Source organism: Cebus imitator, unplaced genomic scaffold (genome assembly GCF_001604975.1).
Source record: "Cebus imitator isolate Cc_AM_T3 unplaced genomic scaffold, Cebus_imitator-1.0 Scaffold48, whole genome shotgun sequence".
Lineage (NCBI taxonomy): Eukaryota > Metazoa > Chordata > Mammalia > Primates > Cebidae > Cebus > Cebus imitator.
Window position 1 is genome coordinate 352,562 of NW_016107363.1, and position 27,441 is coordinate 380,002.

Genomic DNA, 27,441 nt, shown 5'->3' on the forward strand with positions numbered 1-27,441 from the left:
TTCTCTCTTGTTGCCTAGGCTGGAGTGCAATGGCACAATCTTGGCTTACTACAACCTCCACCTCCTGGGTTCAGGTAATTCTCCTGCCTCAGCCTCCGGAGCAGCTGGGATTACAGGCATGTGCCACCACACCTGCCTAATTTTGTATTTTTAGTAGATACATTGGTCAGGCTGGTGTCGAACTCCCCATCTCAGGATCTAACTGCCTCGGCCTCCGAAAGTGCTAGGATTACAGGTGTGAGCCACTGCACTGGCCTTCCTAAGATTCTTTAAGACTTTTTTTACAGATGTAAATTCAGAAGCCAGCTAATACATTGAAGAAAGGATGAGCAGACTCGCTAAGGATGAGAAATTCAGAAACTTAGGCTCTTGGTCACCTCAGGAGGTCACCAAGAGATATTTTGTATCTTCCTGCCCTATCAGCTCTTGTGGATCAATGTTTTAAAACTGTAGACAAAGTTAATTCTTCAAGCCAAATCCTAGAAAGAGAGCAAAGGAGAGAGAGTACACAAAGGAGGTTTCTGTCCCTACGTATCATAATTTCTATACTGTTAGTTAACTCCTCTTTATCAGGAGGGATATGAACTGAAAGAGAAAAAAAATATTTAAAAGTTCTATATTTTTTAGTAATTTTACAATGGAAGTACTCGAATATTTTCCATAGGGATCAGCCAATAGATGGATTTCTTGATATTTTTCTGTTCCTTCCTAAATTCTGAGCAACTCCCAGACACTGTGATTGTAGGGAGTTTTGTTATATAATGAAAAGAAAGATTGTGTATTAGAAGAAGTGCATTTTAGTGAATTATTTTGGAGTTCAAGGTTTAAATGCCATTCTCTAAAAATCTCGAATTGTGCATAGTACAGGTGTTATTTTACCATCGTTACATGTTACATACCCATTATGAAATTCCAGTACAGGTAATACAATTAGACTATTATCAATTCGGGTTAACAATTATTTGGCAAATTCATCTTGCCAAGTCATTTTTACCCTTCATCAGAAGAAATATATGAATTAATATTTCAAGAATAGTTGACATTGCTAGCATATTGCGATTTGGTTCCTGGTTTGGCGAGATTTGGTATTTCTAGTCCTGAGTGCTAGCCTACCACGCAACAGAACTGCAACCCCGGTTCTAGGATACTTGGGCAAATATATATTAATTTGTCATATATTTTTTACCGATATTGTCATGTCCTTTCTCTTGAAATTAACACATTCTACCTTCCTGAGGGCTAAAGAAAAAGTGCTACTGAACCACCCAGGATGGAACAATTGTCACACACACACACACACACACACACACACACACGTGCGCGCGCGCGAAGGTGTAGCTTGAAGCGTCTGCTATCAGCCTGTCCAGTCTTTCCAAGCATCTCAGGCTGAAAGCAAGCGGAAGTGATTGAGAAATCCCTCCAGGGACTGGTGCTTCCCCCAGGGATCTACAACTTTGCACTCCATTCCCCCTTTCCCTCCCATCTCTAAATCCCCGGGTAGTCTGGGGAGCCGGAGTCCCCGCCCCTTCTCACTGCCAAAGCTCATTCTAAACCTTTTTTGGGGGGCAGGCACCCAGAGAATGCTATGGACCCCACTGTGAATGGTGACAGAAATTGGTGGAAAGCACAGCTTAAACATTTTGCGAAATTTTCAAGACACCACGTATTCGAAACACATTCTGACCTGCAGGATTAAGAACCCCATTTCTTAAACTTTTGACTTGGGGCGATTAAATCGAGAGTGGAGCTCAGGTGCCAAATCTTCTTCCGAGTGAAAAAGTGTAGAAGGGAAGGCGCTCCTGCGCTGGGACACTTTCACTTGTAAGAAACCAGAAGGGGACTGGTGGCAAGAGATGGGGACAGAAGAGAAAGGAAAGGAAAAGGAGAAATGGGAGAAACAGAGAGGGACCTGGTGGGATGGGAGAAGACAGACCTCACCGGGAAAAAGGGGAGAGGGGACAGAGTCCGAGAGGCACAGCAGCAGAGAGACCAGGGGGAGAAGAAGAAAGAGACTCGGAAGGGAAGAGAGAGGAGAGGAGAGGAACTAGACGAGAGGGGAAGTGGCTGCACGCGCGCCAGGAAAGGGAGAAAACTTTCCGCGCTTTCCCTCCCCGGGGCAGGGAGTCTCAGAAAACCCCACTTCGGCGAGGTGGCGGGGACCACGACCAGCTGCCCGGCGCTGGCCAAGCCTCTGGCCTCCGCCTCTTGCAACCCGCAGGGCCTCCGGCTGCGAGTCCCTCACGGGCCGGCCGAGGAGGGGACTTGGTCTGGAAGGAGGCGGTCCCCGTTCGCCTCTCTTTCTCCTCCCCTCTCCTCCTCTTAGAGGCGTGCACCGGGGGCATTTGAGAGGCTGTGGACCCGCGGCCCCCCCGCCTCCGCCCCCCCAGCCCCCCATTCAAGAAGCAGCCCCGCTATCCCGGCCAGCACAGGGCGCCCGGCGCGCCTCGGAGCGCACGTTCCTCGCCTTCTCCTGCCCGCTCGCTGGACATTATGCGGCCAAGCAGCCGAGCCCCAGTCCTCCTCCTCCTCCTGCTTCTCCGGCTCCTCCTGCGGCCCGAGCAGCTCAGCTCTCGGCAGGCGGCGGCGTTGCTCAGCCGAGCGCAGACGGGACCCTCGCAGCGAGACCTCAGCGACTCCTAAAGTCAAAAGTTGGCGGCGGGCGCCGGGCTCCGCGCGCTCTCCACGGCCGCTGCCTCGCGTCGCTGCTGCAGCCAAGGAGGGCAGGAGGGAGGGGGTGGGAGCAGCGGGGGGAGGGGTGTAGAGCACCATGCAGTTTGTATCTTGGGCCACACTGCTAACGCTCCTGGTGCGGGACCTGGCCGAGATGGGGAGCCCAGACGCCGCGGCGGCCGTGCGCAAGGACAGGCTGCACCCAAGGCAAGGTAACGAGGCTCCGGCCCTGGCTTCGGCCCCCGGGACCCTGCCGCCCCTGTCGCTGCCTCCCGATCCTAGCTCCCCGGAAGAGGCACAGCGCAGCTAAGGCCTCTCTCCTTTTCCTAGAAAGAATCATCTCCAGCTTTGCAGCCTCTCCCTTCTTTGGGTCATCCCCAACCAATTGCTAGGGAGGGACACTATGGAAAAGAATTTAGGCAACCCCCCCATCTTGCTGTTAGCCGGATATTTCCCGGTCCCCACTCCCATGCCGCAAACTAAAGTAACTTAGTAATTGGGGGCACCAGAGAGCATCATGTTTTATTTTATTCAGGTTATTTATCAATATCTGAAATCACATATATTTTGACTTGTTCATTGTCTGGCTGGGAATAGTGTATCCTCAGCACCTGGCACAGGTCCTGTTACTGGCACACAGTAGGTGCTTAGCAAATATTTGTCCACTGATTAAGGGTGAAGGGATTGACTCGAATGGGCTGGAAAATAAGGTCAGGACAAAGTCCCCGCCTTCATTTGAAATTAAAGCTTGGGGAAAAATGAGTTATTGGTTCATATACCTCTGCTTCTCTCCGCAGTGAAATTATTAGAGACCCTGAGCGAATACGAAATCGTGTCTCCCATCCGAGTGAACGCTCTCGGAGAACCCTTTCCCACGAACGTGCACTTCAAAAGAAGGCGACGGAGCATTAACTCTGCCACTGACCCCTGGCCTGCCTTCGCCTCCTCCTCTTCCTCCTCTACCTCCTCCCATGCGCATTACCGCCTCTCCGCCTTTGGCCAGCAGTTTCTATTTAATCTCACCGCAAATGCCGGATTTATCGCTCCACTGTTCACTGTCACCCTCCTCGGGACGCCCGGGGTGAACCAGACCAAGTTTTATTCCGAAGAGGAAATGGAACTCAAGCACTGTTTCTACAAAGGCTATGTCAATACCAAGTCAGAGCACACGGCCGTCATCAGCCTCTGCTCAGGAATGGTAAGTGGGCGCGCGCCACCTCCTCTCCCCTTCCGCCTCCTCGCCCGCTTCTGGAAGACTTAATTGCCCTCTAAGCCTAGAGACCCTCACTGTGGCGAGACGAGGCTCCTGCGTATGTATCAGTTAGAAAACTCGTATGGTTTGGTTATCTAGCTCTGTGCGTGCGCGTACACTGGCACGGAGAGCACACACCCGCCCCCAGGGGCTTCTGGATGTTTCAGAGCTTTCTGGAGTTTGGACTCGATTCAGCGGCGCATTGCCCAACGCTGCGAGGCGGCCTGGAAGTCAGTTTCCAAACTCGGAGAAAGTTTCTGGAGTCGAGGTTCCTTGCAGCAAACTTGGCCACCCCGGAGCGAAGCAGCTGAGATCAGGGCGGACCAGACTCTTTATTGGTGTGCCTTGCATCCGGAATGTGGGGCTGAGGACCCCCAGCCCAAGACACAGGGAATTCCTTCTGTGTGTGTTGTGGAAGGCGGTGCGTAATCTAGAGTCCCCGCTTTCTCTAAGGGCCTTTATTCACGCGCCAAGAACCCTGAGGCTGAACTGGATTGACAGAGAGCAGGTCCTGTCCCAGGAACGGAAGGGTGGGCCGAGGGCTCTGGGGGCGGGGGGAGAAGGCGGAGCCTACTCCGGACGCTTTGAATTGGGGTGGAACTGAGAGTGGGGGTGCAGCACAGTCCGACTCTGCACCCTACTGGCGGGGTGGCCAGGAAAAGCGGAATAGTGGGAGACCGCCTGGAGAGGCTGTCCGGACGTGATTTCGATTCCTCTGGGGTTTCTAACACTCATGGGTTCCAGGGAGTAGAGAGAGGGAGCCTGCGGCTCAGGTTTCCCTAGGGACCAAGGCAGGGCGGGGAGGCCACCTTCTTGCGCTGCCAAATACGCATTTAGCAAGGAATCGTTGGTTCCCCCGACTCCCTGCCGACCCCCGCGTGTGCCCTCCAGTGGGTCTTACAAGGCATCTCTCCCACACTTCTCCACAACATTTGAGGACTCGCTCCTGTACCGTTCTGGCCCGAGCAAGGGTAGTCCTTGACTTTCCCAAAAGGCATGCGTTTCTGCTACGCGCGTGTGACGCAGAAACTTTCCCGGGTCAGTCTCTCCCGGCGCCTGGCGCCCTAAGCGCAATGGGGTCTTAGGCACTGTTCCCGGCGATGCCTTTACTCTTCCCGGAGCCCCCACAGTCCCTCCCTCCCTTTTTCTAAGTGCGGCTTTGGATACTCACCCCCGGACACTGGGCTGCTCCCTCTGTGCGCTGTCGTTCGTGGGTCTTCAAGTTCCCAAGCGCATCCTTCTCTGCCTCGCAATGGAAGGATCCGGTGGGGAGGGTGGCAAGCTTGAAGCCTGGGAGGGGGTAGTTCTAGGAATTCCTGCTGGGATTCTAGGAAAGGGATAAATTCCTTTAGCCCCCAGCAAAGCGCCCGGAGCCCTGGCGCCCGAAGTGCGATGTCGGGATTGTTTGGGGGTGGGCGGAGACGGCAGCTTGGCGAAGTGGGAGGGGGTGCTGCGGTGAGTCATCGCTGCCCCAGCACCTAGGGCAAAAAGCTCAGGAATCCTTCGGGTCTTTGAAAGGCTAAGGCCGGAGTAGGCAGAAGTCTGCAGTCTGAGCCCATAGTCTGGAGTGCCCCCAGATTCCAAGATAGTAACCCCCAGTTCTAGGACCGTAGGGATAGGGTTGCGTGTGTACGTCAAGTTTGTAAACAGTCTTTACTCCTCCTCTCTCCCCGCCTCCACACCAACTGAAGCCGAGTGGCCCCAGCAGTTGTATAAATATTTTACTGCGCAGGACCTTCATTTTCATTGGCAGTTTTAGGTGGTAACGTGCACGTGGGTTCTTTGGGAACTGAGGACTGGGGTTTCAGGAACAACGACCTGGACTGTGATCCCTTCGTTTATATTGCATTTAATTTGCAGTCTGCCTCTTTGGGGGAAAAGGGCCCTCCTACGTCTTAAAGATACGGGCTCTGGCTCTTTGTATCTTCAGCCATTAATCTAGCTCCAAAACCCTTGCCCCTTTGTCTTCCTTCGCCTAGCCTTGTCGCTAGTCCTTCGCTTAGGAGTCTTTCAGGAAATTTCTCACTCTGTGGAGTGGGCTGTGCCATCCTTCCACCCCTAGTCAGTTGTCAATTTTTCTGAATTTCATCTGAGATGTGTCGCTCACCTCTTAACATCTCTACCCTAATTCTAACCCTCTTCACTTCTCTCCGCCTCTCTCCTTAGGACTGATGTCTAAGACATATTACACGGGGCTACTTCTCCAGTCTTTCCCCTCTATCCTTGCCACAGACTGCTAACTCCATTTGGCATTTAAGACTATTTACAGCGTACTCATTCACATCCACATGTCCAGTCTCAGCTTCAGGTCATGGATCTTACACTGCTTTCTCTGTATCCCACCCCCAATCCTAGTCTTTGTTGCCTTTGTGCCTTTGAATTTACTTGGTCTTCTCACTCAGCTTCACATGCTCAAATCCTACCCTTTCTTTGCAGGTGTAATTTACATCTCTTCTTCCCCAGAAGACCTTTTCATAGTCCCCAAGGCTGAAGTCATCTCTTCCCCTCCACCTTCATAGACACTTCTGAGAGTCTGTCTTATGATGCTTAGTATGTTCTACATTGCATCAATGTTCTTGGCATACGTGCCTTCTCCCTTTCTCCTTGGCACCAGGGTCAGCATCAACTCATTTTTCCCCCATATTGGAGCTTTTTTTGTTGTATAAACTTAGTAAATATGTTTGAATAAATAGTCACCTTAACCAAGAAAAGATAACTCTTAGGCCCACCTTTGTGAATCAACAGCACAATTAATTTTGACATCATATTGATATGATTTAGTGAGCTCTTAATATGTGCCTGGCACTATCATAAGTACTTTACATATGTATTATTGCATCCAAATCCACCAAGAACCCAATCCTCAAAACAATGAATTTTACTGACAAAAAATCTGAGGCTTTGAGAGCTGAGCTGGATACTTGCCCAAAGTCTCACAGCTAGTAAGTGGCAGGGTTGGGATTTCAGCCCAGTCTCTCTGATCTGTGCACTTAACCATAGACCTAAGACAGATCCTGTGCTCCTGAAGAGAACTTCAGGGTTCTTTTCTAAAAGGCACAGGAGTAAAGTCAGGTTAGACTTCCTCCCTCTGTGTCTTGGTTTCCCCATTTACCAATCAAAGGTGGCAAATCTTCACGAGCTGAGCTCCCTGGCTCTTTCCCAGGATTTGTGTCTCTGGTAGGCTTCACATGTTGTGATATGCTCTCTGATTTGTGCTCAGAGACCACCCAACTTGTGTATTGAAAACAGGCAGAGAATAAATTTATTAAACCACTTCTTTTCTGGCAACCAGCTACTCTGCCTCTTAGTCTGACCACACCTGGGCTGCCCTCATCTTAAACCAGGGGCTCAGAAATCACGTGGAGAGCTTTTAAAACATAAATGTTCGAGATCCATCCCTAGAAATTCTGAATCTGTGATTGGGGGTAATGCCCCAAATCTAATTTAAAAACAGCAACAAATAAAAGCTTCCCAGGCAACTTTGAATCTAGCTGTTTTGGGGAACCAATGTCGTAGCCTAGTGCTACTCATACTTTATCATGCGTAAGAATATCCTGGGAGCTCATTAACATTTCAATTATTGGGCCCTATCCCTAGAGATTTTGATTCGCTAGATCAGATTTGGAGTGGAGCACAATTATTTGAATTTCTAATAAGCTCCTGGATGATGCTGATGCGGATGCAGCTACTGATGTTCAGGGATTCATTACTCCTGTCAATAGAAGGATGGAAGGCATTGTATTTTGTTTCCAGCATGGGAAATGGGAAAGTGGAAGAGAAGAGAGGAACTTGATTTTGCCTCATAAACACCACTCACCAGCATGGCATGGGGAATATTTCAGTGTTCTTGTAATTATTGGTTTGAGTGGTTCAATCTTGAGGTACCGTTTATCATTTGCAAAAACTTGGGTGTGTAGGGTAAAGAAGAAAAAGTGACTTGCAAGATGCTTAGAATGATTAGTAAGAACAACTTTTATCCTAATGGATAGAGGCTAACACTGGCAACACCAACACAAAAACCGTTCGTGAGTTCTAACCCTTTGCAAAGTGTAGCACTGAATTATCATGGTCTCATTTACTCTGCACAGTAACTCTTTACATTAAGTATCTTTATCCCCAACTGACAAACAAGGCAGCTTAAGCTCAGAGTGGTAAGAAACTTGCCCAACGTGGATATGTAGGTTGTGGTGCTGAAACTGGAACCTAGGGCAGTCTGGCTTCAAACCTTTGCAGGACATCACTCCCTATTTTGCAAAGGAAAGGATTGGTGAGAGGACCATGTGCCAGTGTTACAGGTGGTACCACCTTGAATGCATTGTGACCAACATTTGCTTCCTGAGTTTGAATCAATGGGAAGACTTCAGTAGGCCAGCTTTTCCAGCTGGAGTGCATATTTGTCCCTAAGTTTCCAGGCTCTCTAAGTTTCCAAGTCTCTTTTAACAGCCTGTAGGAATGATTGGAACTTGAGCCCTAAAGAATTATTTCTTAGAGACAGATTTGGATAGCAGGTGCAATCAACTGGAGTCACATCAAGAATAAGGTACTGATATGACACTTTGGGATGCTGAGCCAGGAGTTGAAGACCAGCCTGAATAACATATTGAGACCCCATCTCTACAAAAAGTAAAATATTTAGCTGGACATCATCACATGCACCTATAATCCCAGCTACTCGGGAGGCTGAGGTGGGGGATTGCTTGAGCCCAGGAGTTCAAGGCTGGGTGAGAGAGCAAGACCCTATTTCTAAAATAATAAGGATAGTAAATAATAAATAATTTTTAGAAAATGTTCTGATATGACCAGTGAAAATAAACCACCTCTCTGCATATGTTGCAGCATTTTTAGTCTAAACAACCCTCCTGAAAAAGAGATTGGGTAAAATGACACCATCTTTACTCTAGCTGTTCTTTTGGAAACGTTCTTTTGTTTTTTTCCTCCCAAGGGCTGAGTTATGTTAAATCAACCTCTCATCTCTCTTTATTTGCAGCTGGGCACATTCCGGTCCCATGATGGGGATTATTTTATTGAACCACTACAGTCCATGGATGAACAAGAAGATGAAGAGGGACAAAACAAACCTCACATCATTTATAGGCGCAGCACCCCTCAGAGAGAACCCTCAACAGGAAGACATGCATGTGACACCTCAGGTATTTGCTTCTTGCTTAAGCAGAGAGCCCAGCTCTTGGAGATGGCTAAATTGCTATACTATGAAGATGTAGCTCTTTCAGTCTACAAAGTGCTATGTTATGCATTGTTCTTTATTTGGTCCTCAAATGAGGTAGGGATACATACCCCACTGTAGAGATGTGGAGACTAAAGAGAGGTTTAGTACCTTGTCCAAGGCGCACAGCTAAGAAGTTACAAAATCAGGATTTGAACTCAAAGCAGTGACTCCATGCCCTCTATGGGCAGAGCTGCCTCTTCTGTTGAAATTGCTGATTTTTAGTATTAAGCTTGAGTAATATTGAGGTCATGATAGCAGTACCCTCAGTCACCAAATGCTTGTATTTTCTTGGCGTCTTCTGTTCATTTGGGTATTTTTCTTGTTTCACAGAAATGTCTTATAAAGGAAACTCACGAGAATGTATATGTGTTCATTTAATGTTTCCTATAAACTTCAGGTCTGCTCATGTTCTGTGACTTCAGGAACTGTAGGAAGGTACCTGTGGGTTATACTGTGAAGTACCAATCAACCAGTCAAATTCTATGTGCCCTCTGCTAGTCTCCTTCCATCCCAGCCAGATTCTTGGAGGTTATATGCTGACATCTTTGGCCATTGTCAGGGATATGTCATTCTGGGCACCCTGGTCTGTGTTTCTTCATCTGCAGTCTTGTGGCAACATTTCACTGTCTCAGACACCTGGTTACTTTGCGCCAGATGATAGGTTATCCTATGAAATAATTCCTCAATTTGGTCCCGCATCTTAGGATACCTGACAAAATACTTAAAAAAAAATTCTTGGATTTCCTGTCTCTAAAACTTTATCCTTCTTTCTATTCTTTATTTTTAAAATTGCTTCTCCAAATTAAATAGCATCTCAGGTCTTTCTGGTATCTCCAAACAAGGCCAAAATTCAAGACCAACAGGGGATTTCCTCAGATGCTCCCCAGAGCATCACTTACGTCACCTTGTACCTGTACCAGGTTGTTCCAGTGGAACAGTATGCAGTGTCCTATTCTCTCTTGGAATTATTATTTCTAAAGTGAATCCTTTAATAAAAGATAATATTGACCATTTAAAATCTGGAAGTAGTCAAATTTAAGGGTGTAGTATTGTAGGTCTTTTGGCTTTATTCCATCCAGTTCTGTGTTTTACCACCAGAACAAGATGGAATTTAACTGAACCATTCTGTCAATTAGACTATAAAGACCAAAGATATATTAGGAGCAGAGGGGCAAGTGTGCTCAGATACATCAAAAACAATAGTTTAAGCAGCAGGTATGGAGTCAAGACTTCCAGCCACCAGCCAGTTTAATGGATAGGACATTCACATTTTTGACTGTGCTAGTAAAACCATTGGCCTAAACTTGTTGGCTTCCTAAATCTTTATTAGCAAGCATACATTTTAGATGTGTGTATAAATGTATACATAACATGAAATAGAAATGAAATTTGTGACTCCCTCCTTCCATCTTATATGTTCAGAAGACACATTTGGAATATTTTTTTCACTGATAAATTCATTGACCAATGATACTTCATGATCTTCTTCTCCCCTAAAGTGGCTACAGGTCAACATTTTTTAAAAATGACTATTTATTATGGTTTTATTCTGCATATGCATTATGCAAAGCACTTTACCTGCACTACCTTTCTTAGTCCTTATCACAAACCTATGAGGCAGGTACCATTCCTAACTCCATTGTATAATACCCAGAAAAGGAGCTGAGATTTACAGAGATGAAGTAGTTTGCCCAAGATCTCACAGCTAGTCCACAGTGATGACCCATGCTTGTCTGTTTTATTCCATGGCCATTTTCTCTGTGCGGGAGTCTGTGTGGAAAAGAGAGTGGCGGCAGAAAGAGAAAGTCTTAATGAGTACTGTCATTTAAGAAATCTTCAAGGTTTGTTTAAAATATTAATTGTCCAAGTCAATGGACATTTGATTTCCTGGGCTGGAGGAAATGTCATTGTGAAATTCTGTTAAAAACACAAAGCAGAGTGAATCTTAAAAGTGTCAAGCTCAAGGATGATGGCAGATGCCTTAAAGCCTGTTTGGATTCCAGTCATTATTAAGATTGGGGCCTTTAAGCACCACCTTCCAAATAACCAGTGCCAGTATTTTTAGTTTTTCTCCTAGCGTTTGCTTGCTGCTGACCAATACGGTGTGCTGTTCCTTCATCCTCTGTGATCAACCAGGAGCCAAGCAGTTTTTGATCAGCTCTTCCAAAAGTTGCTGGTGGGCTGTGCCACTCTCTTCCAGCTACTTCTGCACCCCTTCTTTTAATTTAGATGTAGGAGGCTCAGAACAGTTTGGAATATGGCAGGATTCACCAGCAGGTATCAGAGGAATGCACCAACAGGTCAAGGAAACCTCTGAAGCCTTTGCACAGGGAGTGAAAGTAGGTTGGGGTGAGTGTAGTTCCTTTTCCCAGAGAGAAAATGGGTTGCCTAGCCATAGCAATTCATTCAGATTCAGTGATTCACCTTCCCTCCCAATTCCCACTCTAGAGCAGAGGTTGGTAACCAAGAGTGACCTTAGAAGTACCCTGGAAGCCTCATACAAATGCAGATTCTTAAACAAACAAACAAACAAACAAACAAACCCCTCTCCCAGGCAAAAGTGATGAAGCAAAAATCAGTGTTTTTAATAGTGCTCCAAGTGATTCAGATGTTTAGCTAAATTTGAGAGTCCCTGCTAAAGTTGGGTTTAAGGCAGTAGTCATTATCTGTCACTTGCTGTTGGCATTGCTGTGAACTTGACTTTCCATATCAGTGCTTTCCATGTCTCCTCTTCTCATAGGATGATAGAATATTTGAGCTGGAGGAGTCCTTAGCAGCCCAGTCTAGTCCAATGCTCTAATTCTGTGCAGATAAAGAAACTGAAGTTACAGGATGTTAAGATACTTCCTCCCAGGAGTGATACCCTATGTATTCAACACCAGCTCAACCGAACTTTCCCCAGCCTTGGGAGAGAGACCTCTTGCTGAGCTAGCGGTAAACCTTTAGTTGCTGATCATGGGAGTCAGAGCAGGGCAGGACACAATGGCTGTGACACTTCCGTGTGCAGATGGAATATGTCTTGGTCGTTTCTGACTCTTGAGGTATGCCTAACTTTCAAAAAAGGATTCTGAGATTACTTATGTTAAAAAGGCAAGTGTAGAAGGAATCTACTGCAATGAAAACTCTGTGAGTTTAGAAAGGAGTCTACAACTCTGTTTATTCATTCATGTGTGCATTTATTCAGTTAGCCATCAAGTCTTTAGTGAGCAACTCCTCTGTGCCATGAGGAGAAAACCAGGAACTGTCCATATTCCTGGTGAGTTGTATGACTTCAAGCACACTTTAGAGTATAAGTAAAAGGCCAGGCACGGTGGCTCATGCCTGTAATCCCAGCTCTTTGGGAGCCCAAGGCAGGTGGATCATGAGGTCAGGCATTCGAGACCAGCCTGGCCAACATAGTGAAACCTTGTCTCTACTAAAAATACAAGAAATTAGCTGGTTGTGGTGGTGGGCACCTGTAATTCCAGCTACTTGGGAGGCTGAGGCAAGAGAATTGCTTGAACCTGGAGGTGGAGGTTGCAGTGAGCCGAGATTGCACCTCCAGCCTGGGGAACTCAGCCTGGGCAACAGTGTGAGACTCCATCACATTAAAAAAAAAAAAGAAGAAGAAGAAGAAGAAGAAGTAAGAATAACACATACGTTCCAAGGCTGTAGTTAGGGCTAAATGAGACTGAAATAATGAAAACTCCCAGGACAGTGTTTAGCAGGTGGTAGACAATCATAGAATGATAGATTTTTTTTAAGCGTTTGTGAAATTAGAAAACAAAACACCACCATGAGGAAAAGAACAAAATACTAAAATTCAGAGCTAATGGCCTAGCACTTCTGGGTAATCAAGAAAGGTTTAGGGGATTTGCCCAAGGTCACCCTGCCAGCTAGTAGCAAGGCTGAGGGTGCTTCCTGTCCCCTTGATTCCTCTGTACCCAATGCAGCATTTAAACATTTTCTTTCTTGTAAGGTTCTCTTGGCCCAGTGGCTGCCCTTCCCAGTGGTCTCTGTTTTGTCATCCCTGGTTATGTCTATGTGTATACATTTGGGGGATTTGACTGTCTCTGCATTTCTTTGTCTTTTCATTCTATTTGTGAGTTCCTTAGTGTTCAGGATGGAAAGCGGGGTGTCTCTTCTCCCTATGGCATGCCCTTGTGACTGCAGTGTCTTTTACACACCGGATCCTCAGTAAAATTCACTGTGCTCGCTGCCTGCCAGCCCCACACACCAGGGGGTCAAGTGAAAGGCTTATGGGAGCCCTTCGGAGAGTAGGTTGCTTTTATAAGCCACTTCCTGTGTATCCTTCCCATTGCTTGTTTCTGGATAACATCCCAAGTTCTGTTTCACAGACATTCTCTATTTGACCCTGAATTTTGCACAACAGGATTTAGTTGTTCTTATCAGTGCTTCCTGGTAGGTGGGTAAGAAAAAGGCAGGGAAGAAGGCTGTTTTGTTTGCCTGGGCCTGAAAGACTAGTGTTTTTCTCTAACTAAAACTTCTCCCTCACCTTCCTGTCTCAGCAAGGACAGGTGATTTTTGTTTCTTAAGGCATTTAAGAACTGTATTATACTCTGTGACCCATCAATGCTATGCCTAAAAACAATAGTTGGACACTTTTGTAAAGGTGTTTATGAACGTGATCCAGCAGCAGTCTTGTCTAGGCCAACACACTAATTCTGTGCAGATAAGGAAACTGAAAGTGCTGTTATAGCAAAAGACTGGAAACAACCTAAGCGCTCTTCAGGAGGGAGATAGATCAATACATTATGGGGCAGGCATATAATGGATTCCTATGCAGCCATTAAAAATGATGGCCCAGATTTATGTTACCAACATAGAAATATGTATTAAGTGATAAACTAGTATGTTTGGTAGGATCTCATTTTTTTTTAATGATAAACTGTGTTTGGGACACGTGTGTAAACAGAAAATCTGACGTAAAGACATGGAAATATTAACAGTGATTATTTATGGTTACTGGGAACATAGGCAATCTTTACTTTTGAAATTTTGTATCCTTATATTGTGTGACTCCTTTGCCATGTTTCTATAACAGTTTCATAATCAGAAAATAAAGAAAAAATGAAATGCGGATAGTGGCATGGATTTATTTTGCTAGACCCATTTAACTTGTCACTGGAGACCAACAGCCAAGCCAAATTTTGGTCTCTTAGGATCTAGGACCTTAGAACTGGAGATTAACAGGCCTTTTTTTTTTTTTTTTTTTTTTGGAATGAGGCAGTCTCAATAACCAGACAGATAGAAATCCTGCCTTGTGTCCATTTCTTTGGGACATCTGTGGCTGGTTAAAGTTGAATCTCCCATTCAACGCAGCTAAATTGCCTTGTGTGTGTTGTACTGACCTTGGTATTGTTAAGATTTAATCTACATTAGGCACTAGGGACTCTGTTTATCACTCCCATTAGAAGGTACTATCACTTTCTAACTGGGATTTCAAGGCTGCACTTAGAAAGGCTGGAAAACATAAGATGATAATTAAAGTCATCATCTGTTAGGATCTTATGTGCATATGGCATCAGTATGCTACGCGCTTTATACACATTATCATATGTAATACATTCATCAATACTGTCGAGTAGGTATTATTACCCCTACTTTGCAGTTGAGAAAATTAGCTCAGAGAGGTTGAGAAACTTATCCAAAAAGTCACACAGCCAGGAGGAAGAGGGGCTGATCTGATTCTAGTGTGCTATACTGTGGGACAAATTGCATTGAAAACACAAATGGAAACTGCCATGTAAAAACCCCTTTTTTGGTTTGCTTGGTTTTTAGAGACAGTCTCACTCTGTTGCCCAGGCTGGAGTGTAGTGGCATGATCATAGCTTACTACAGCCTTCACTTCCGAGGCTCAAGTGATCCTTACGCATCAGCCTCCCAAGTAGCTAGAACTAGAGACATATGCCACCGCGCACGGCTAATTAAACAAAAATTGTAGAGACAGGATCTCCTTGGGATTACAGACCTGAGCCATCATGCCTGTCCTAGAAACCCCTTTTTAACTTTAGTTTTCAGAGCATCTTCTTTGACTATCATCTAATTTCCAATCCCTAGATGATACTATTAAGAATTGACATTTGCTGAGCATGTATCATGTGGTAGGCTCTGTTCCAGACACTTTACATGAATTATATATTTCAATTTTTACCTCAAACTCCATTTTGCAGACAGGAAAACTGAGACACAGAGAATTCCATAATGTTGATTTGCCCAAGGTTAAAAAGCTCATAAACATACCATTTTCTTCAGCTTCTATGTCCCGGTCTAGTGAGGGGATATATATATATATATTTTTTTTTTGCCTCTCTATTGATTTGACTGCATTCATATATGAATTATTTTTGCTGGCAGGAATTTTTTAATGCCTGCCTGGAATTCGATTTGATTTGAGGAAGGCTGCCTGGTGCCTGAAATTCCCACCAAGATTCTAATGACACACAGAGGCCTTGTGTCTGTCTCCAGCAGGCCTTTGATGGAGTGTATACTTGTTACACATTAACCTCTTGGATCCCATTAATAATTTAGCATAGATTAGCTGATTAAATTAGCTGCCCTTAGAGTGGCGCCCAAATGGAGTGAGAGACAGAGCTGGGGAGCAGACCCCTGAGGGGGCTTTCTGTAAAACATTCTGGGACAGCCTGTGGGTTCCAGGCAGTGACGAAAGCTTTGGCTGACTTCAGAATCCAGCCTGGGCCCCAAGCAGGTCAGTGGTTGGTGGCTAATTGGTGACTTATGCTAGGAACTGGTCTGCCTGCACTTTCACCGCACACTTTCTGCATTCTTAGACCCTTTCAGCCCCGTAAAGATCAAGAACAGGCCGCATTTAAGGAACTTCGTACTCAGCAATATGGAGGCAGGTTATGATTATTTCATTTATTCCTGTAACAGCTCCTGGGAGGAAGATGCTCTGATTATTCCTATCTTACAAATAAGAAAGCTGAACTCAGAGAAGTGGACAAACTTGTCCGTAGCATGTAGAAAGGGAAAAAGCTGGAACTGCAAGTCAAGACTGATTATGAAGTTTTAAAGATAGCAACTGCCATTTGGGATACATGGTCTGAGCCTGATTTCCTTTCATTTTCCCCTTTTTGTTCTTCATTAGTGTTTATACATTTTTTTTTCTTTTTTTATAGTCTTCAATGACTTTATGTCTAATAAACAGTCAATATAAGCAATGACCTCTAAAATCTTGGTAAATTATTAGAAAATCACTGTTTTAAATACATGAATTCTTTATTTCTTTAACTTGATCTACTGAATGGTACTTATATAAAAATTTTGCTTTCTTTTTTTTAAAAAATTTGATATTAATAGTGCAGTACTTCAATAAAGTCATGAAGGGGTAGTAAAAAAGAAACTTCTAATACAGGAATTGTACCTTCTTTCATTTGTTCCCACTTATTCATTTAATTTTTTAAAATTTTTCATTTTGTTTCTAAAAGCTGTTTTATTATGAACATCTTCAAGTATACATAAAGGTAAAGTCAATAATAAAATCAACCACTATGAACACTATGAATCCTAATAATGACTTAGATTTTTCTACATTTGCTTATTTTTCTTTATGCTGAGTATTTTAAAGCAAACCCAAGATACCATCTCTAAATATTTCATGATAAATATTTGAAAAATGGAGATCTTTTCCTATGTAACTGTAATATTATTCATATTTGATACATAATATGTATCAAGTAATATTACAAATAACATTTCAGGAAAATTAACAATAATTCCTTCATATTACCTACACAGTACCTCTATTAAATGTCTTTTTACAGTCATTGGTTAGAATGTGATCTAAACAAGGTCCACATATTGCATGCAACTTATTGTTATCTCTTAAGTAACTTTTCACTGTTGTTGTCATTGCTATTGTTAAAATTGCTATTTTCTGCTACTCCTGGTGGCTCATGCCTGTAATCCTAGCACTTTGGGAGGCCGAGGTGGGTGGATCATGAGTCAGGAGTTCAAGACCAGCCTGACCAACATAGTGAAACCCCATCTCTACTAAAAATACAAAAAATTAGCTGGGCATGGTGGCAGGCATCTGTAATCCCAGCTACTCAGGAGGCTGAGGCAGGAGAATCACTTGAACCCAGGAGGCGGAGGTTGAAGTGAGCCAAGATCATGCCATTGCACCCCTGCCCAGCAACAGTGCAAGACTCTGTCTGGAAAAAAAAAAAAAAAAAAAATTTGCTATTTTCGTTCTAGTTTTAGCTTTACCCCATATAGCCCCCTTTTCCCTTCCATTGCTCTTCGTCTTTGCTTCATTTTTATTGTCATAAGGTTGGGCTGCAGTTGCAAGGATTTGAAGAGCAAGGCCAGCCTCCAAGGCCAGAGCAAAGCCTCTGGGCCATTAAGCCACTTCTCAGAGTGATTTAGTTGAGTGCAAAAGGCAGTGTCTTTGGGGGGTTTTCTTGACTCCTTGTCTGAAGTGCCTTGTTAGCTCTGATTATGATTTTCCTATCAGTAGGAGGATCCTCAATTTACAGTACTGTCATGCATAGGGTGTGTGTGACCCATGCATTCTTCTTAGGCCATTTTGTCATTTTGTGAACATCACAGAGTGCACTGACACAAACCCAGATAGGTTAGCCTACCACACACCTAGGCTAGGCGGTATATAGCCTATTGCTCCTAGGCTACAGACCTGTACAGTATGTGACTGAATACCATAGGTAATTGTAACATGAAGTTAAGTACTTATGTATCTAAACATAGAAAAGGTACAGTAAAAGTTTAGTATTACGATCTTAGAAGACCACTGTCATATCTGCATTCCATCATTGACTGAAATATTAACTTAAGCTACTTTTTTCTGTTTTTAAAGGATCTTACTCACTTGTGTTTTGAAGCCCAGAAGGGCCAGTTTGCAATTAGGAATGTAAAGTGGCAAGTTAGGTTTGGACCTGAGGTTAGGACCCATTGACATACAAAATATGCTTATTCCCCAAAATCTTTTTGTTGCTGTTGTTTGAGTGTCTTGCTCTGTCACCTAGGCTGGAGTGCAGTGGCATGAGCTCGGTTCACTGCAACATCCACCTTCCAGGTTCAAGTGATTATTGTGCTTCAGCCCCCCAAGTAGCTGGGATTACAGATGTGCATTACTATACCTGGCTAATTTGTATATGTTTTGCAGAGATGGGGTTTTGCCATGTTGGCCAAGCTTGTCTCAGACTCCTGGCGTCAAGTGGTTCGTCTGCTGCCACCTCCCAAAATGCTGAGATTACAGGCACGAGCCACCATGCTTGACCCCCAAAACCTTCTAATTAAGCTTCAGGATTCAAATACAGCCAGAAGGGCTGCCTGCTTTACACCTTCTGTGCCATCTTAGGATTTTGCCCTGTTTCTTGCCCAACCTGAGGACCCTTTAGACCTTTGACTTCAGTGGGCTGTCTTTTTAAAGTAAGACATGGCAAAGTTTCTTGAGTTTCTTCATATGAGGGACTAAGCACACTTGGTTAATAAAGTGCTATTTTATCATACATTGAGGTTTCACATTTGCACCTTTGTATCTGCCAAAGTTGGTTTCTCTACAATTGTATCATTAAAGAGTCTTTATTATAGCCATTTATGGGTGAGTTTTCTCATTTGACTTTTTTCCTCTGGACCAGATATCTGCATGGATGTTCTGTGCAACTGAAAATCATTAATAAATAATCTGAATATCACAAAAAAGAGCATGGGCAAATGCAAATATGGTGCTCACATGTGACTGGGTGGGCTTTGAGAAGGAGCAAAGTCAAACAAGGGGCAAATATTGACACAAGTCTTCCTTTTTATTGATTCCAAATTCTCATATGATGTTAAAATAAGAATGAGTGTTAAAAATGCAGTTGGTGTGTGGAAAAAGTTTAAGTTAATGTGATTGGCTTCAGAATTTTTCTGCTAAGATTTTTTCTTTTTTTTTTTTTTTTTTTTTATTTTTTTTTTTTTTAGTGTTTCCTAGTGTTTTCCTTTCATTTTTCTGTTAAGGTATAATTTACATGCTATAACATTTACCCTTCCTAGTGTATAGCTTTCTGCAGGTTTTGGCAAATGTATGCAATCATGGGACCATCAAGTTATAAAACAGTTTTTCATGTCCTTTGTAATCAATCCCTCTCCCCACCTCTGTTTTCTGTCTCTATAGTTTTGCCTTTTGCAGAATTTATAAATAACCACTAAGCACAGTGTGTTTAAAGTTCATCCACATTGTAGCCTGTATCAGTAATTCATCCGTTTTTATTGGTGAGCTGTATTCCATTGAATGGAAGTACCACCATTTCTTTATCCATTACCTACTTGAGTAACAGTTTTTGGCCATTACAAATAAAGCCACTATAAGCATTTGCATACAGATTTTTGTGTGAATATAAGCTTCTACTTCACTTGGATAAATACCTAGGAGTAAGATATCTGGCTTATGTGATTAATGTATCTTTCACTCTGTAAGAAACTGCCAATATATTTTTCAAAGTGGTTGTGCCATTTTGTAGCCCCACCTGCAGGGTATGAAAGTCTCAGTTCCTCTACATTTTCTCCAGCACTTGATATTGTCAACATTTTGTTGTTCTACTTTTGTTTTTTGAAATTTAGCTATTCTAATAGGTGTTTAGTGGAATTTCATTGTAGCTTTAGTTTGCGTTTACCTAAAGACTAATGATATTGAGCATTTCTTCATGCGTATGTTTGCTATTCATGTATCTTCTTTGGTGAAGTGTCTGTTCAAATCTTTCAGCCATTTTTTAAAACTTGGAATGTTGTTTTCTTATTCCTGAAGTCTGAAAATTCTTTATTCTGTATATAAGCCCTTTGTCAGATATAGTTTGCAAATATTGTCTCCCACATTGTGGCTTCTCTTTCAAAAGGTATCTTAATTTGCAAATACTTATTTCATACATAGCTTCTTTATCTTATTGCCAACGCTTCATGTACCGTAGATTTCATGCAGTCCCAGAACTACATAGCAAGAAAGTATAGTGGAGAGTACAGTATAGAGCTTGTCTAAAAAATGGAATAGGAGAGGCTTGTTTAGGATTTATTATTCAAAGCCATGGTCTAGGCCAAGAGAAAAGGCACGTTGTTATTTTTACTGCCGTTCTGTATCCAGAAACACAGCTCTCTGTGTCCAAACAGCATCCTCTGTGATGGGAATGTGTTGTCTTAGCTCATGGGTGAAAACAGGTCCAGAGGAACTTCTGCATAGGTGAGAATCCAACTGTGTTGTTTTGCATGTATGTTGCATGTGTGCATGTGCATGCAGACAGGAGAGAAAGAGCCAGAGGACTATGAGACAAAGGCAGAGGTAGAAGAGTTTGGTATTAGTGTGAGATTCAGCCCTTATGACCACATGCTGTGCTGCTGAAGAGGGATAAGATAGAAATCCATTAATCCTGAAAGTTTCCATTCTATGCTTTGTGGACAATTTAAAGGTTTTTCCAGAGGTATCTTTGATTGTATACTTTTTTTTTCTTTCAAGCCAGTTTCTTAATTCTCACATTTGATGTTATTTCATTGTAATGAGTCAGACTGGAGAAAATGGAAGTGGTTTTCCAGAAACTATTATCTGTTTTAGCAGGCCTAAAGTAAAATTTTCTCACTGAGTAATGGAGATGTGTAGACTGTACTCCCCTTAATATTATTTAACATCAGCAAAAGTCTGTTTCTTTTGTGTTGGTCTCTCTCTTTTGGAGTGATTCTCTCTCCTTCTACCCTGCTGACTGTTTCATTCATGCCCTTTCTGAGAGTGACAGTGGCTCAGAGGAAATCTCTGTTGGGTTTTGCCCCTTTTGAAACTCAGGACTTTATTTTTAATCATTATTCACTTTTATCTTATAAAATATAAGAATTCATAAAATTTTAATACTGGAAGAAAATTTAGAGAGAACTTCTATCCCAGGCCTTCTCTTTATGGATAAGAGGATCAAGGCCCAGAACTTTGAAGGGGCCTCTAATGTTGGAGCTAGAATGAATGACAAGATTTGGCCCTGAACACAGGCCTCTTACTTCCCTGTCCTGTGTTCTTTCCAGGCTGTAACACAAGGAAAAGGGTATCTGGAAAGGGGATGTTCAAAAGTATGACTCAAATGAGTTTTGGGAAGTGCCACTGGATTTATTTTAAGCATAAGGATAATTAAGAATGGCTGGTGAGATGCTCAAGAAGTTGTCTCAAGCTTATAGGAAAGATAGAAAGCTTTTAATTCATTTAACGGATTAAGTTGTCACATCTAGAACTGAGTATACAGCAACAAAATATGATTTTAAAATAAATAAATCAAGCCTTTTTGAGCTGGGCCAGGGTACAAGGGAAGGTGGCCTGTGGCTGGGGAGGAAGCCCAGTGAAGTCCACCTGTCACTGGAGTACAGCATGGCCTTGTGGTCACTAGCTTCCATAGTCATGGGACATGGACACTGGGATGGGAAACGGTCTCAGTTGCAGGCCCTGGTGTATAAACCAGTTCTCAGTGCCTGTAAACTAGGAGACCTGTGTATCAAAAGAATGTGGGAGATACACTCCCTATGAGTTGCTTAAATGCCTTTTTAAAGAGTTCCAGCCCAACGGTGCTTTAATCTCTGATATGAGAATGATATCTAGACCCACCACAGGCACCACATTCAGCTTCAGGGCCACCCACGAGCTGCAGTGAAATGTCAGACAGCAGGCAGATCCCAGCAGCAGGCCTGGGAGCCACTTTATTCCAGCAGCCTTAAGTGGCTGCTCATTCTAAGTAACGAGAGTCAGCGCGGCCTGTGCCTCCAAAGCACTTCCTACTTGCCAGACCCTCTTCTGACACTTTATGTAGATGAAGGAATTTCATCCTTCCTACTGCCTTGTTAGGCACGAACTGTCATTATCCCCTTTTCACAGATGAGGAAACTGAGGCACAGAGGGCTGAAGTGACTCACCAGCGGTCACACAGATTGAATGCAGAGCAGGTGGGATTTACACTCGGGCCTCTCTCATGCCTGAGCCCACGCTCTTATCTCCCACACCACATTGTCCCCTGTATCCAGTCTGCAAACACTTCCTGCCTAGAATGCACCATTCTATATGGTCACCAGGAGGCCCTGGAGATGTGGCTAGTGTCACATGTTGAAATGATAATATTTTGCATAATTGGGCTCAATAGACTCTATTATTAAAATTAATTTCATCTGTTCCTTTTAACTTTAAAAAAAAATGCGGCTACTAGAAATTCCTAACTTCCACATGTGGCTTGCATTTTATTTCTGCTGGAGATTGCACACCTGGGAGATCCCAACCTGTGGCACGAGTCAGCCTGAGCGGCAGCCATGGCAAACACACTGCAGCCAGGAGAGGGTGGCTGTGGGCAGCTGGCACCATGCCAGGCAGAAAGGTCCCTCTCCCCCTACTGCTAAGAGACAGAGTGAGTTGAAACCAACATTTCCCAGAGAGTATTTTGCAGGATGTTAATAGCAAAACAAAATAGTCTCTTAGTAAAATACAGGCCCTGGGATGTTCAGCATCTTTTACTGCTTCAAAGAGATAATTTAAATGTTTTCTCAAGTTATTTCAAGTGTCCCTCAGTTTCCTCATGAAATGAAGGTAATAGTTCCTACCATATCGGGTTGCTTTGAGCATAGTCAAGTTAATCCATATAAAGTGCTTAGAAGAGTGTCTAACACAGAGAAAAGCATTCAACAAATGTTAGCCAGTATGATTATAACCTGTAGTCATCATTGTTATCACATTTAGTTGAAGGAGCTGTGGGATAGAGAATGAAAAGGACACAGAAGGGCTTTTGGGGGTAGTGCACCCTGCTCTCATGCCCAAGTCAGCAAATTTAACTCTCCAGGTCGCTGGAGGCACCCACTCCCTTAGAAGGTAGTGAAGGGATTTTCAGATGCCTCCCACTGCCCGTTCAAAGCCAAGACGCTTCTCAGTTGTTGCCTTCCACTAGCATGTCCATCTCTCCCTGAGAGGGAAGCCCAGCCACACATCCCACCTGCATCTTGTTATAGTTCCAGTGATGGGGCTGTCCCCATCACCTGCCTCTTAAATTGGCAAAGATCCGTAAGTTTGGCAATCATATGATTAAACACATGTAAACTGGTTTTTTTTTCTACAAGACTTCTCAGGGCTTTTAAAATGCTAATGTGCATGGAGAAAGTTCCAGAATTGAATGCTGTGTTAAGTGCTTTGCAAACTTAATTGATTTGTTTTTGGAACTATCTTATGGCACTAATGTTCCGTGAATTGCTTTCTTGGAAATATTGTTTATAAAGGTTCAGGCCAGCCCGAAATGAGCCTTAACCATACTCTCTTCTGCCACCATTCTGTATTTATTTACCATCAGCACTGTGCATGTAGCACTACTTGACACTGGGCACATGAGTTAAAAAAGTAATAATAAATCAAAAAAATGACAGCTCACAGTATTGTTTGTTTGGTTGATTTTTGCAACGACAGGGACTCCCTGTGTTGCCCATACTGGTCTTCAACTCCTGGCCCCAAGCATTCCTCCTGCCTTTGCCTCCTAAATTTTTGAGATTACAGGAGGAGCCACTGCACCCCACCAAAGATTCTTTTTCAATAAAATTGTTTTGTTTTAGAATGTCAATATGCTAATTTATAAAGAGCAGATGTTTTGCATGCGACGAGCAAAACAATAACCACTAGTAATTATTTTTATGTTAAATGTTGAATGGACCCGTTCTCTGTGCCATGCCCTGCTCTAAGGGCATTTTATGAATTATCTCTTTTAATCTCCACAGTTACTTTTTGCAGTATGCTATTACTACCGTCATTTTACAGATGAGGAAACTGAGGCTTGAAAGCAGGAAATAGTCCAAGAAAAGGCAACTAGAGTAGCTTTAGGGCAGTAATGGGAACCAGGGTTGGCCTGGCTCTAGAATCCAAGTGGAAAACAACAGATGATTCCTGTCCAGACTTTTCTCTTTGTCAATCTTGGGTGAAGCAGAAAGGGGTCTCGCCTTGCTCCTGAATCCTCCCTTTGGTCCTGTGCTGTGTGAAGTCACAAGGTAGCCCAGCACCTTGAGGAAATTCAGTTAAATTTTGATAAACCTTATAAAATACAGAGCAATGATTAACTTCCCAACTGTTAATGTTAACATTCGAATATCCTCCGCTCAACCCCAGTTGGTGGGAAACACTTCAGTGAGTAACCACTGAATAACAAGGCCTGGCTGGTATTGCTGAAATAATCTCAGTTATTCAGTAACATACTGTGCATTTTATTGTATTGCAATGTGAAATGAAGCTCAATTAAAATATTTTTACCAACAAATCAGCAGATATTAAAGTTTTATGCTGTGAGGTTTTTTTTTTTTTTAAATAAGGATACCATCTTACATTTTTAGAATACTGTTTTTTAAAAGACTAGACCCACGTTTTATTCTTGTTTTGTCATCACTGTTGTTTATTTCAGCTTATCTAGTCGAGTACTTGGCACAAAATCAAAGCCCAAGGACTGAAATTTTTAAAAATTTAACTTATAATTTATGATGAATTTTCTCTTTCTTATTTAATTCTCAAAATAGCTATAAGATAGAAGTATTTATATGCCCATTTAGAGGTCAGGAAACTGAGGCCCAGAGAAGTGACTCAGGAAAGAGCCTTTAGATGGGATAGTAGGGTGAAGACCAGCCCTCAGCACTTTTGGTTTTATAATTCCTTCTCTTTTCACAGTACCGTACAGTTGGGTGTCAGGAATGCAATCAGGCACACTCTGTGCTGATTTGCCCCACTAGGAATATACAGCTCATGTGTTTAAAATTGTTACTGTAAGCCAAAAAATTGTTTTTAAGAACACTTAGTCACTTTACCTTAAATGGTTCCTTGTAGTTCTAACTCACTTTATGACTTTATGACTGGTAAAAAATAGCCAAAAAGTGATAACAATATTTATTCATTCCTTCCTTCCTATGCACTAGGCGCTGTGCTAGCACTTTGCATGCATGATCTCCAGTTATTCCTAAAAGCCACTCTATGAAATAGGTACTGGTCTTACTCCACATTATAAGTGGGAGGATGGAAGGTGAGAAGGAGTCAGTTATTTGCCCCAGGTCAAATAGGACTTAAATTGGGCTGCACTCCCTTCATTGCACGGGTTTTTCAAACATCGGCTGTTTGTGGCAGTGTAAGCACTTGTGAGCATCGACACCAAAGTAGTTGCAAAAGCCAATATTAACTCATGTCCTTGTAATAAAATGTGAGCACTGTAATAACTATGATGTGGTGATAGGAAAAGCACAATTGCCAGTTAGAGCTTTTTAAAACATGTCTAAATTTGTTTACATGCATATATGAACATTTGGATTGCTAAATATTACACTTTTCTCCAAATGCAAACATGCATTTACTACTTGGAGGTATCAACATGCTATTTTAGGATTTGAACTAGGCCAGGTTTTTCATAATCTATTTAATTAAGTAAACATAATTAATTTTGAGGAGTCCTCAAAGAAGAAAAAATGATGTCCTGTTTCCAAGTGTCTTATTTGAACTTCAAGAAAAAGTAAGAAAATGGTGCAGCCACTTTGGAAAACAATTTGGCAGTTCCTCAAAATGTTACATGAGAAGTTAATGTATGACCTGGCAACTCTGCTGCTATGTATACACCCAAGACAAAGAAAAACGTATTCATCCAAAACAAGAGAAAGAAAAATATATAACCCAAAACCTTGTACATGAATGTTGATAGCAGCAATATTCTTATTCAGTTGGGTTGAATGTCCACCCAAATGTCCACTGATTGTTGAATGGGTGAACATCATGTGGTATATCCATACAGCGGAATATTTAACAGTAACAAGTAATGGAATACTGACGCATGCTACAATATAGATAAACCTTGAAAACATTGTGTTAGGTGAAAGAAGCCAGTCACAGAAGGCCACATATTATATGACTCTACTTACCTGACCATGTCAGAATAGGCAAATTCATAAATAGAAAAATATAGATTAGTGATTGCCAGGGGCTGAGGAAAGGGGAGAATGAAAACGACTGCTAAGAGGTATGGGATTTCTCCTTGGAATCATGAAACTATTCTAAGGTTAGATGGTGGCCATGATTGTGGAACTCTGTGAATATCCTGAAAACCACTGAACTTCATACTTTGAAAATTGTATGGTATATAAATAATCTTAAACTATGATTAAAAAGTAATCATAAATGTAAAACTATGTATGAGGAAAAAAAGAAGAATATACAGACCATTTTTACAGTGTTTTCCAGGTGAAATTTTATTATGTAGCCCATTCTGATTAAAATGTAAGCAAAGTGACTGCAAATTCCTGAAACCTAGCTTCTATTCATCCTTTAGTATTATGCTAAATGCTCACAGAAGAGAAATGTGGATGACTTTCTATTTATCCTAACAGTGTGTACTCTGTTGGTGAAAACTATTCTGTTATCACGATTCTATTCAGAAGCAAGAAAGTTGAGTGGGTATATAAGATATCGTGTTTATTTTTAATGCTAATTTTTAATGAGAAATTCAGAGTTGCTTGCCAAAATGGTTAATGTGATAGAAATTAGTTGTGCTAATTAGTTCAAAAATGTGATTCTAACTCATTAGAAGAAAAGGTCAGATTGATAAAAGACTGAGGAGCATTCTGTTTTAGAAAATACTGCTTTTAATCCTGAAGAAACAACTTGGGTTTTGCATTTTCATGCCACCTACAGTGTGCTGAATTATTTCTTTGATATGTAGCTTACTTGTGGGTGAAATGTCCTCCAGAAATATTACAATTTGTGAGTTGTTCACTGTTAGAAATTGTAGCCTTTTTCTGATTAATTCCTTCATCAACGTTATTTATATACTTTGTTTCTAATCATGGCCTTGATTTATCAGCAGCTTTTCTTGTGCCCAAGTGCCCTCTGATGATTCTGATAGTACACTTGTTTCTCCCCTTAGTGGTCAAAAAAAAAAAAAAAAAAAAGAATTACGTACAACATTTCCCGAGTGTTTTTCTCACTGCAGTACTTTAAGTAAATCCAATAAATAAAATCATAATATTTACAGAAAACATTAAATAAGAATTACTTTTCACAAACTTAGTGATATAGCCTCTCTTTTTAAAACAGCTTTATTGAAGTATAAGCCTCATACATATTATTCACCCATTTAAACTGTACAATTTAATTATTTTCTGGTATATCCACAGATAAGTATAATAATCATTTCAGTCAATTCTAGGACATTTTTATCACTTGAGAATAAGATTGTACTTTACAGTTAACTGCACTCCCATCTCCCCGCTCCATCTCTATGCAAAATGCTTGAGACTAGAAGTCTTTCAGATTTTGGATTTTTTT

General features: G+C 42.4%; 1 protein-coding gene and 1 long non-coding RNA gene across 7 annotated transcripts in view; one reads left to right on the plus strand and one right to left on the minus strand.

Moving 5' to 3' along the window:
* LOC108303508 overlaps window positions 1-5,529 on the minus strand; it is a 17,580-nt gene extending 12,051 nt beyond the window's left edge. Inside the window, exon 1 of the long non-coding RNA XR_001824873.2 lies at window positions 5,094-5,529. This is a non-coding gene — a long non-coding RNA (uncharacterized LOC108303508). The remainder of the gene's footprint in view (window positions 1-5,093) is intronic.
* Window positions 2,422-27,441, plus strand: part of ADAMTS9 (ADAM metallopeptidase with thrombospondin type 1 motif 9) — a 166,856-nt gene continuing 141,836 nt past the window's right edge. For all 6 annotated transcript variants that reach the window (XM_017527342.2, XM_017527344.2, XM_037738025.1 and 3 more), the window contains exons 1-3: window positions 2,422-2,882; window positions 3,468-3,868; window positions 8,910-9,072. In XM_017527342.2, the coding sequence (XP_017382831.1) occupies window positions 2,768-2,882; window positions 3,468-3,868; window positions 8,910-9,072 (679 nt within the window). In that variant the 5' untranslated portion in view covers window positions 2,422-2,767. The remainder of the gene's footprint in view (window positions 2,883-3,467; window positions 3,869-8,909; window positions 9,073-27,441) is intronic.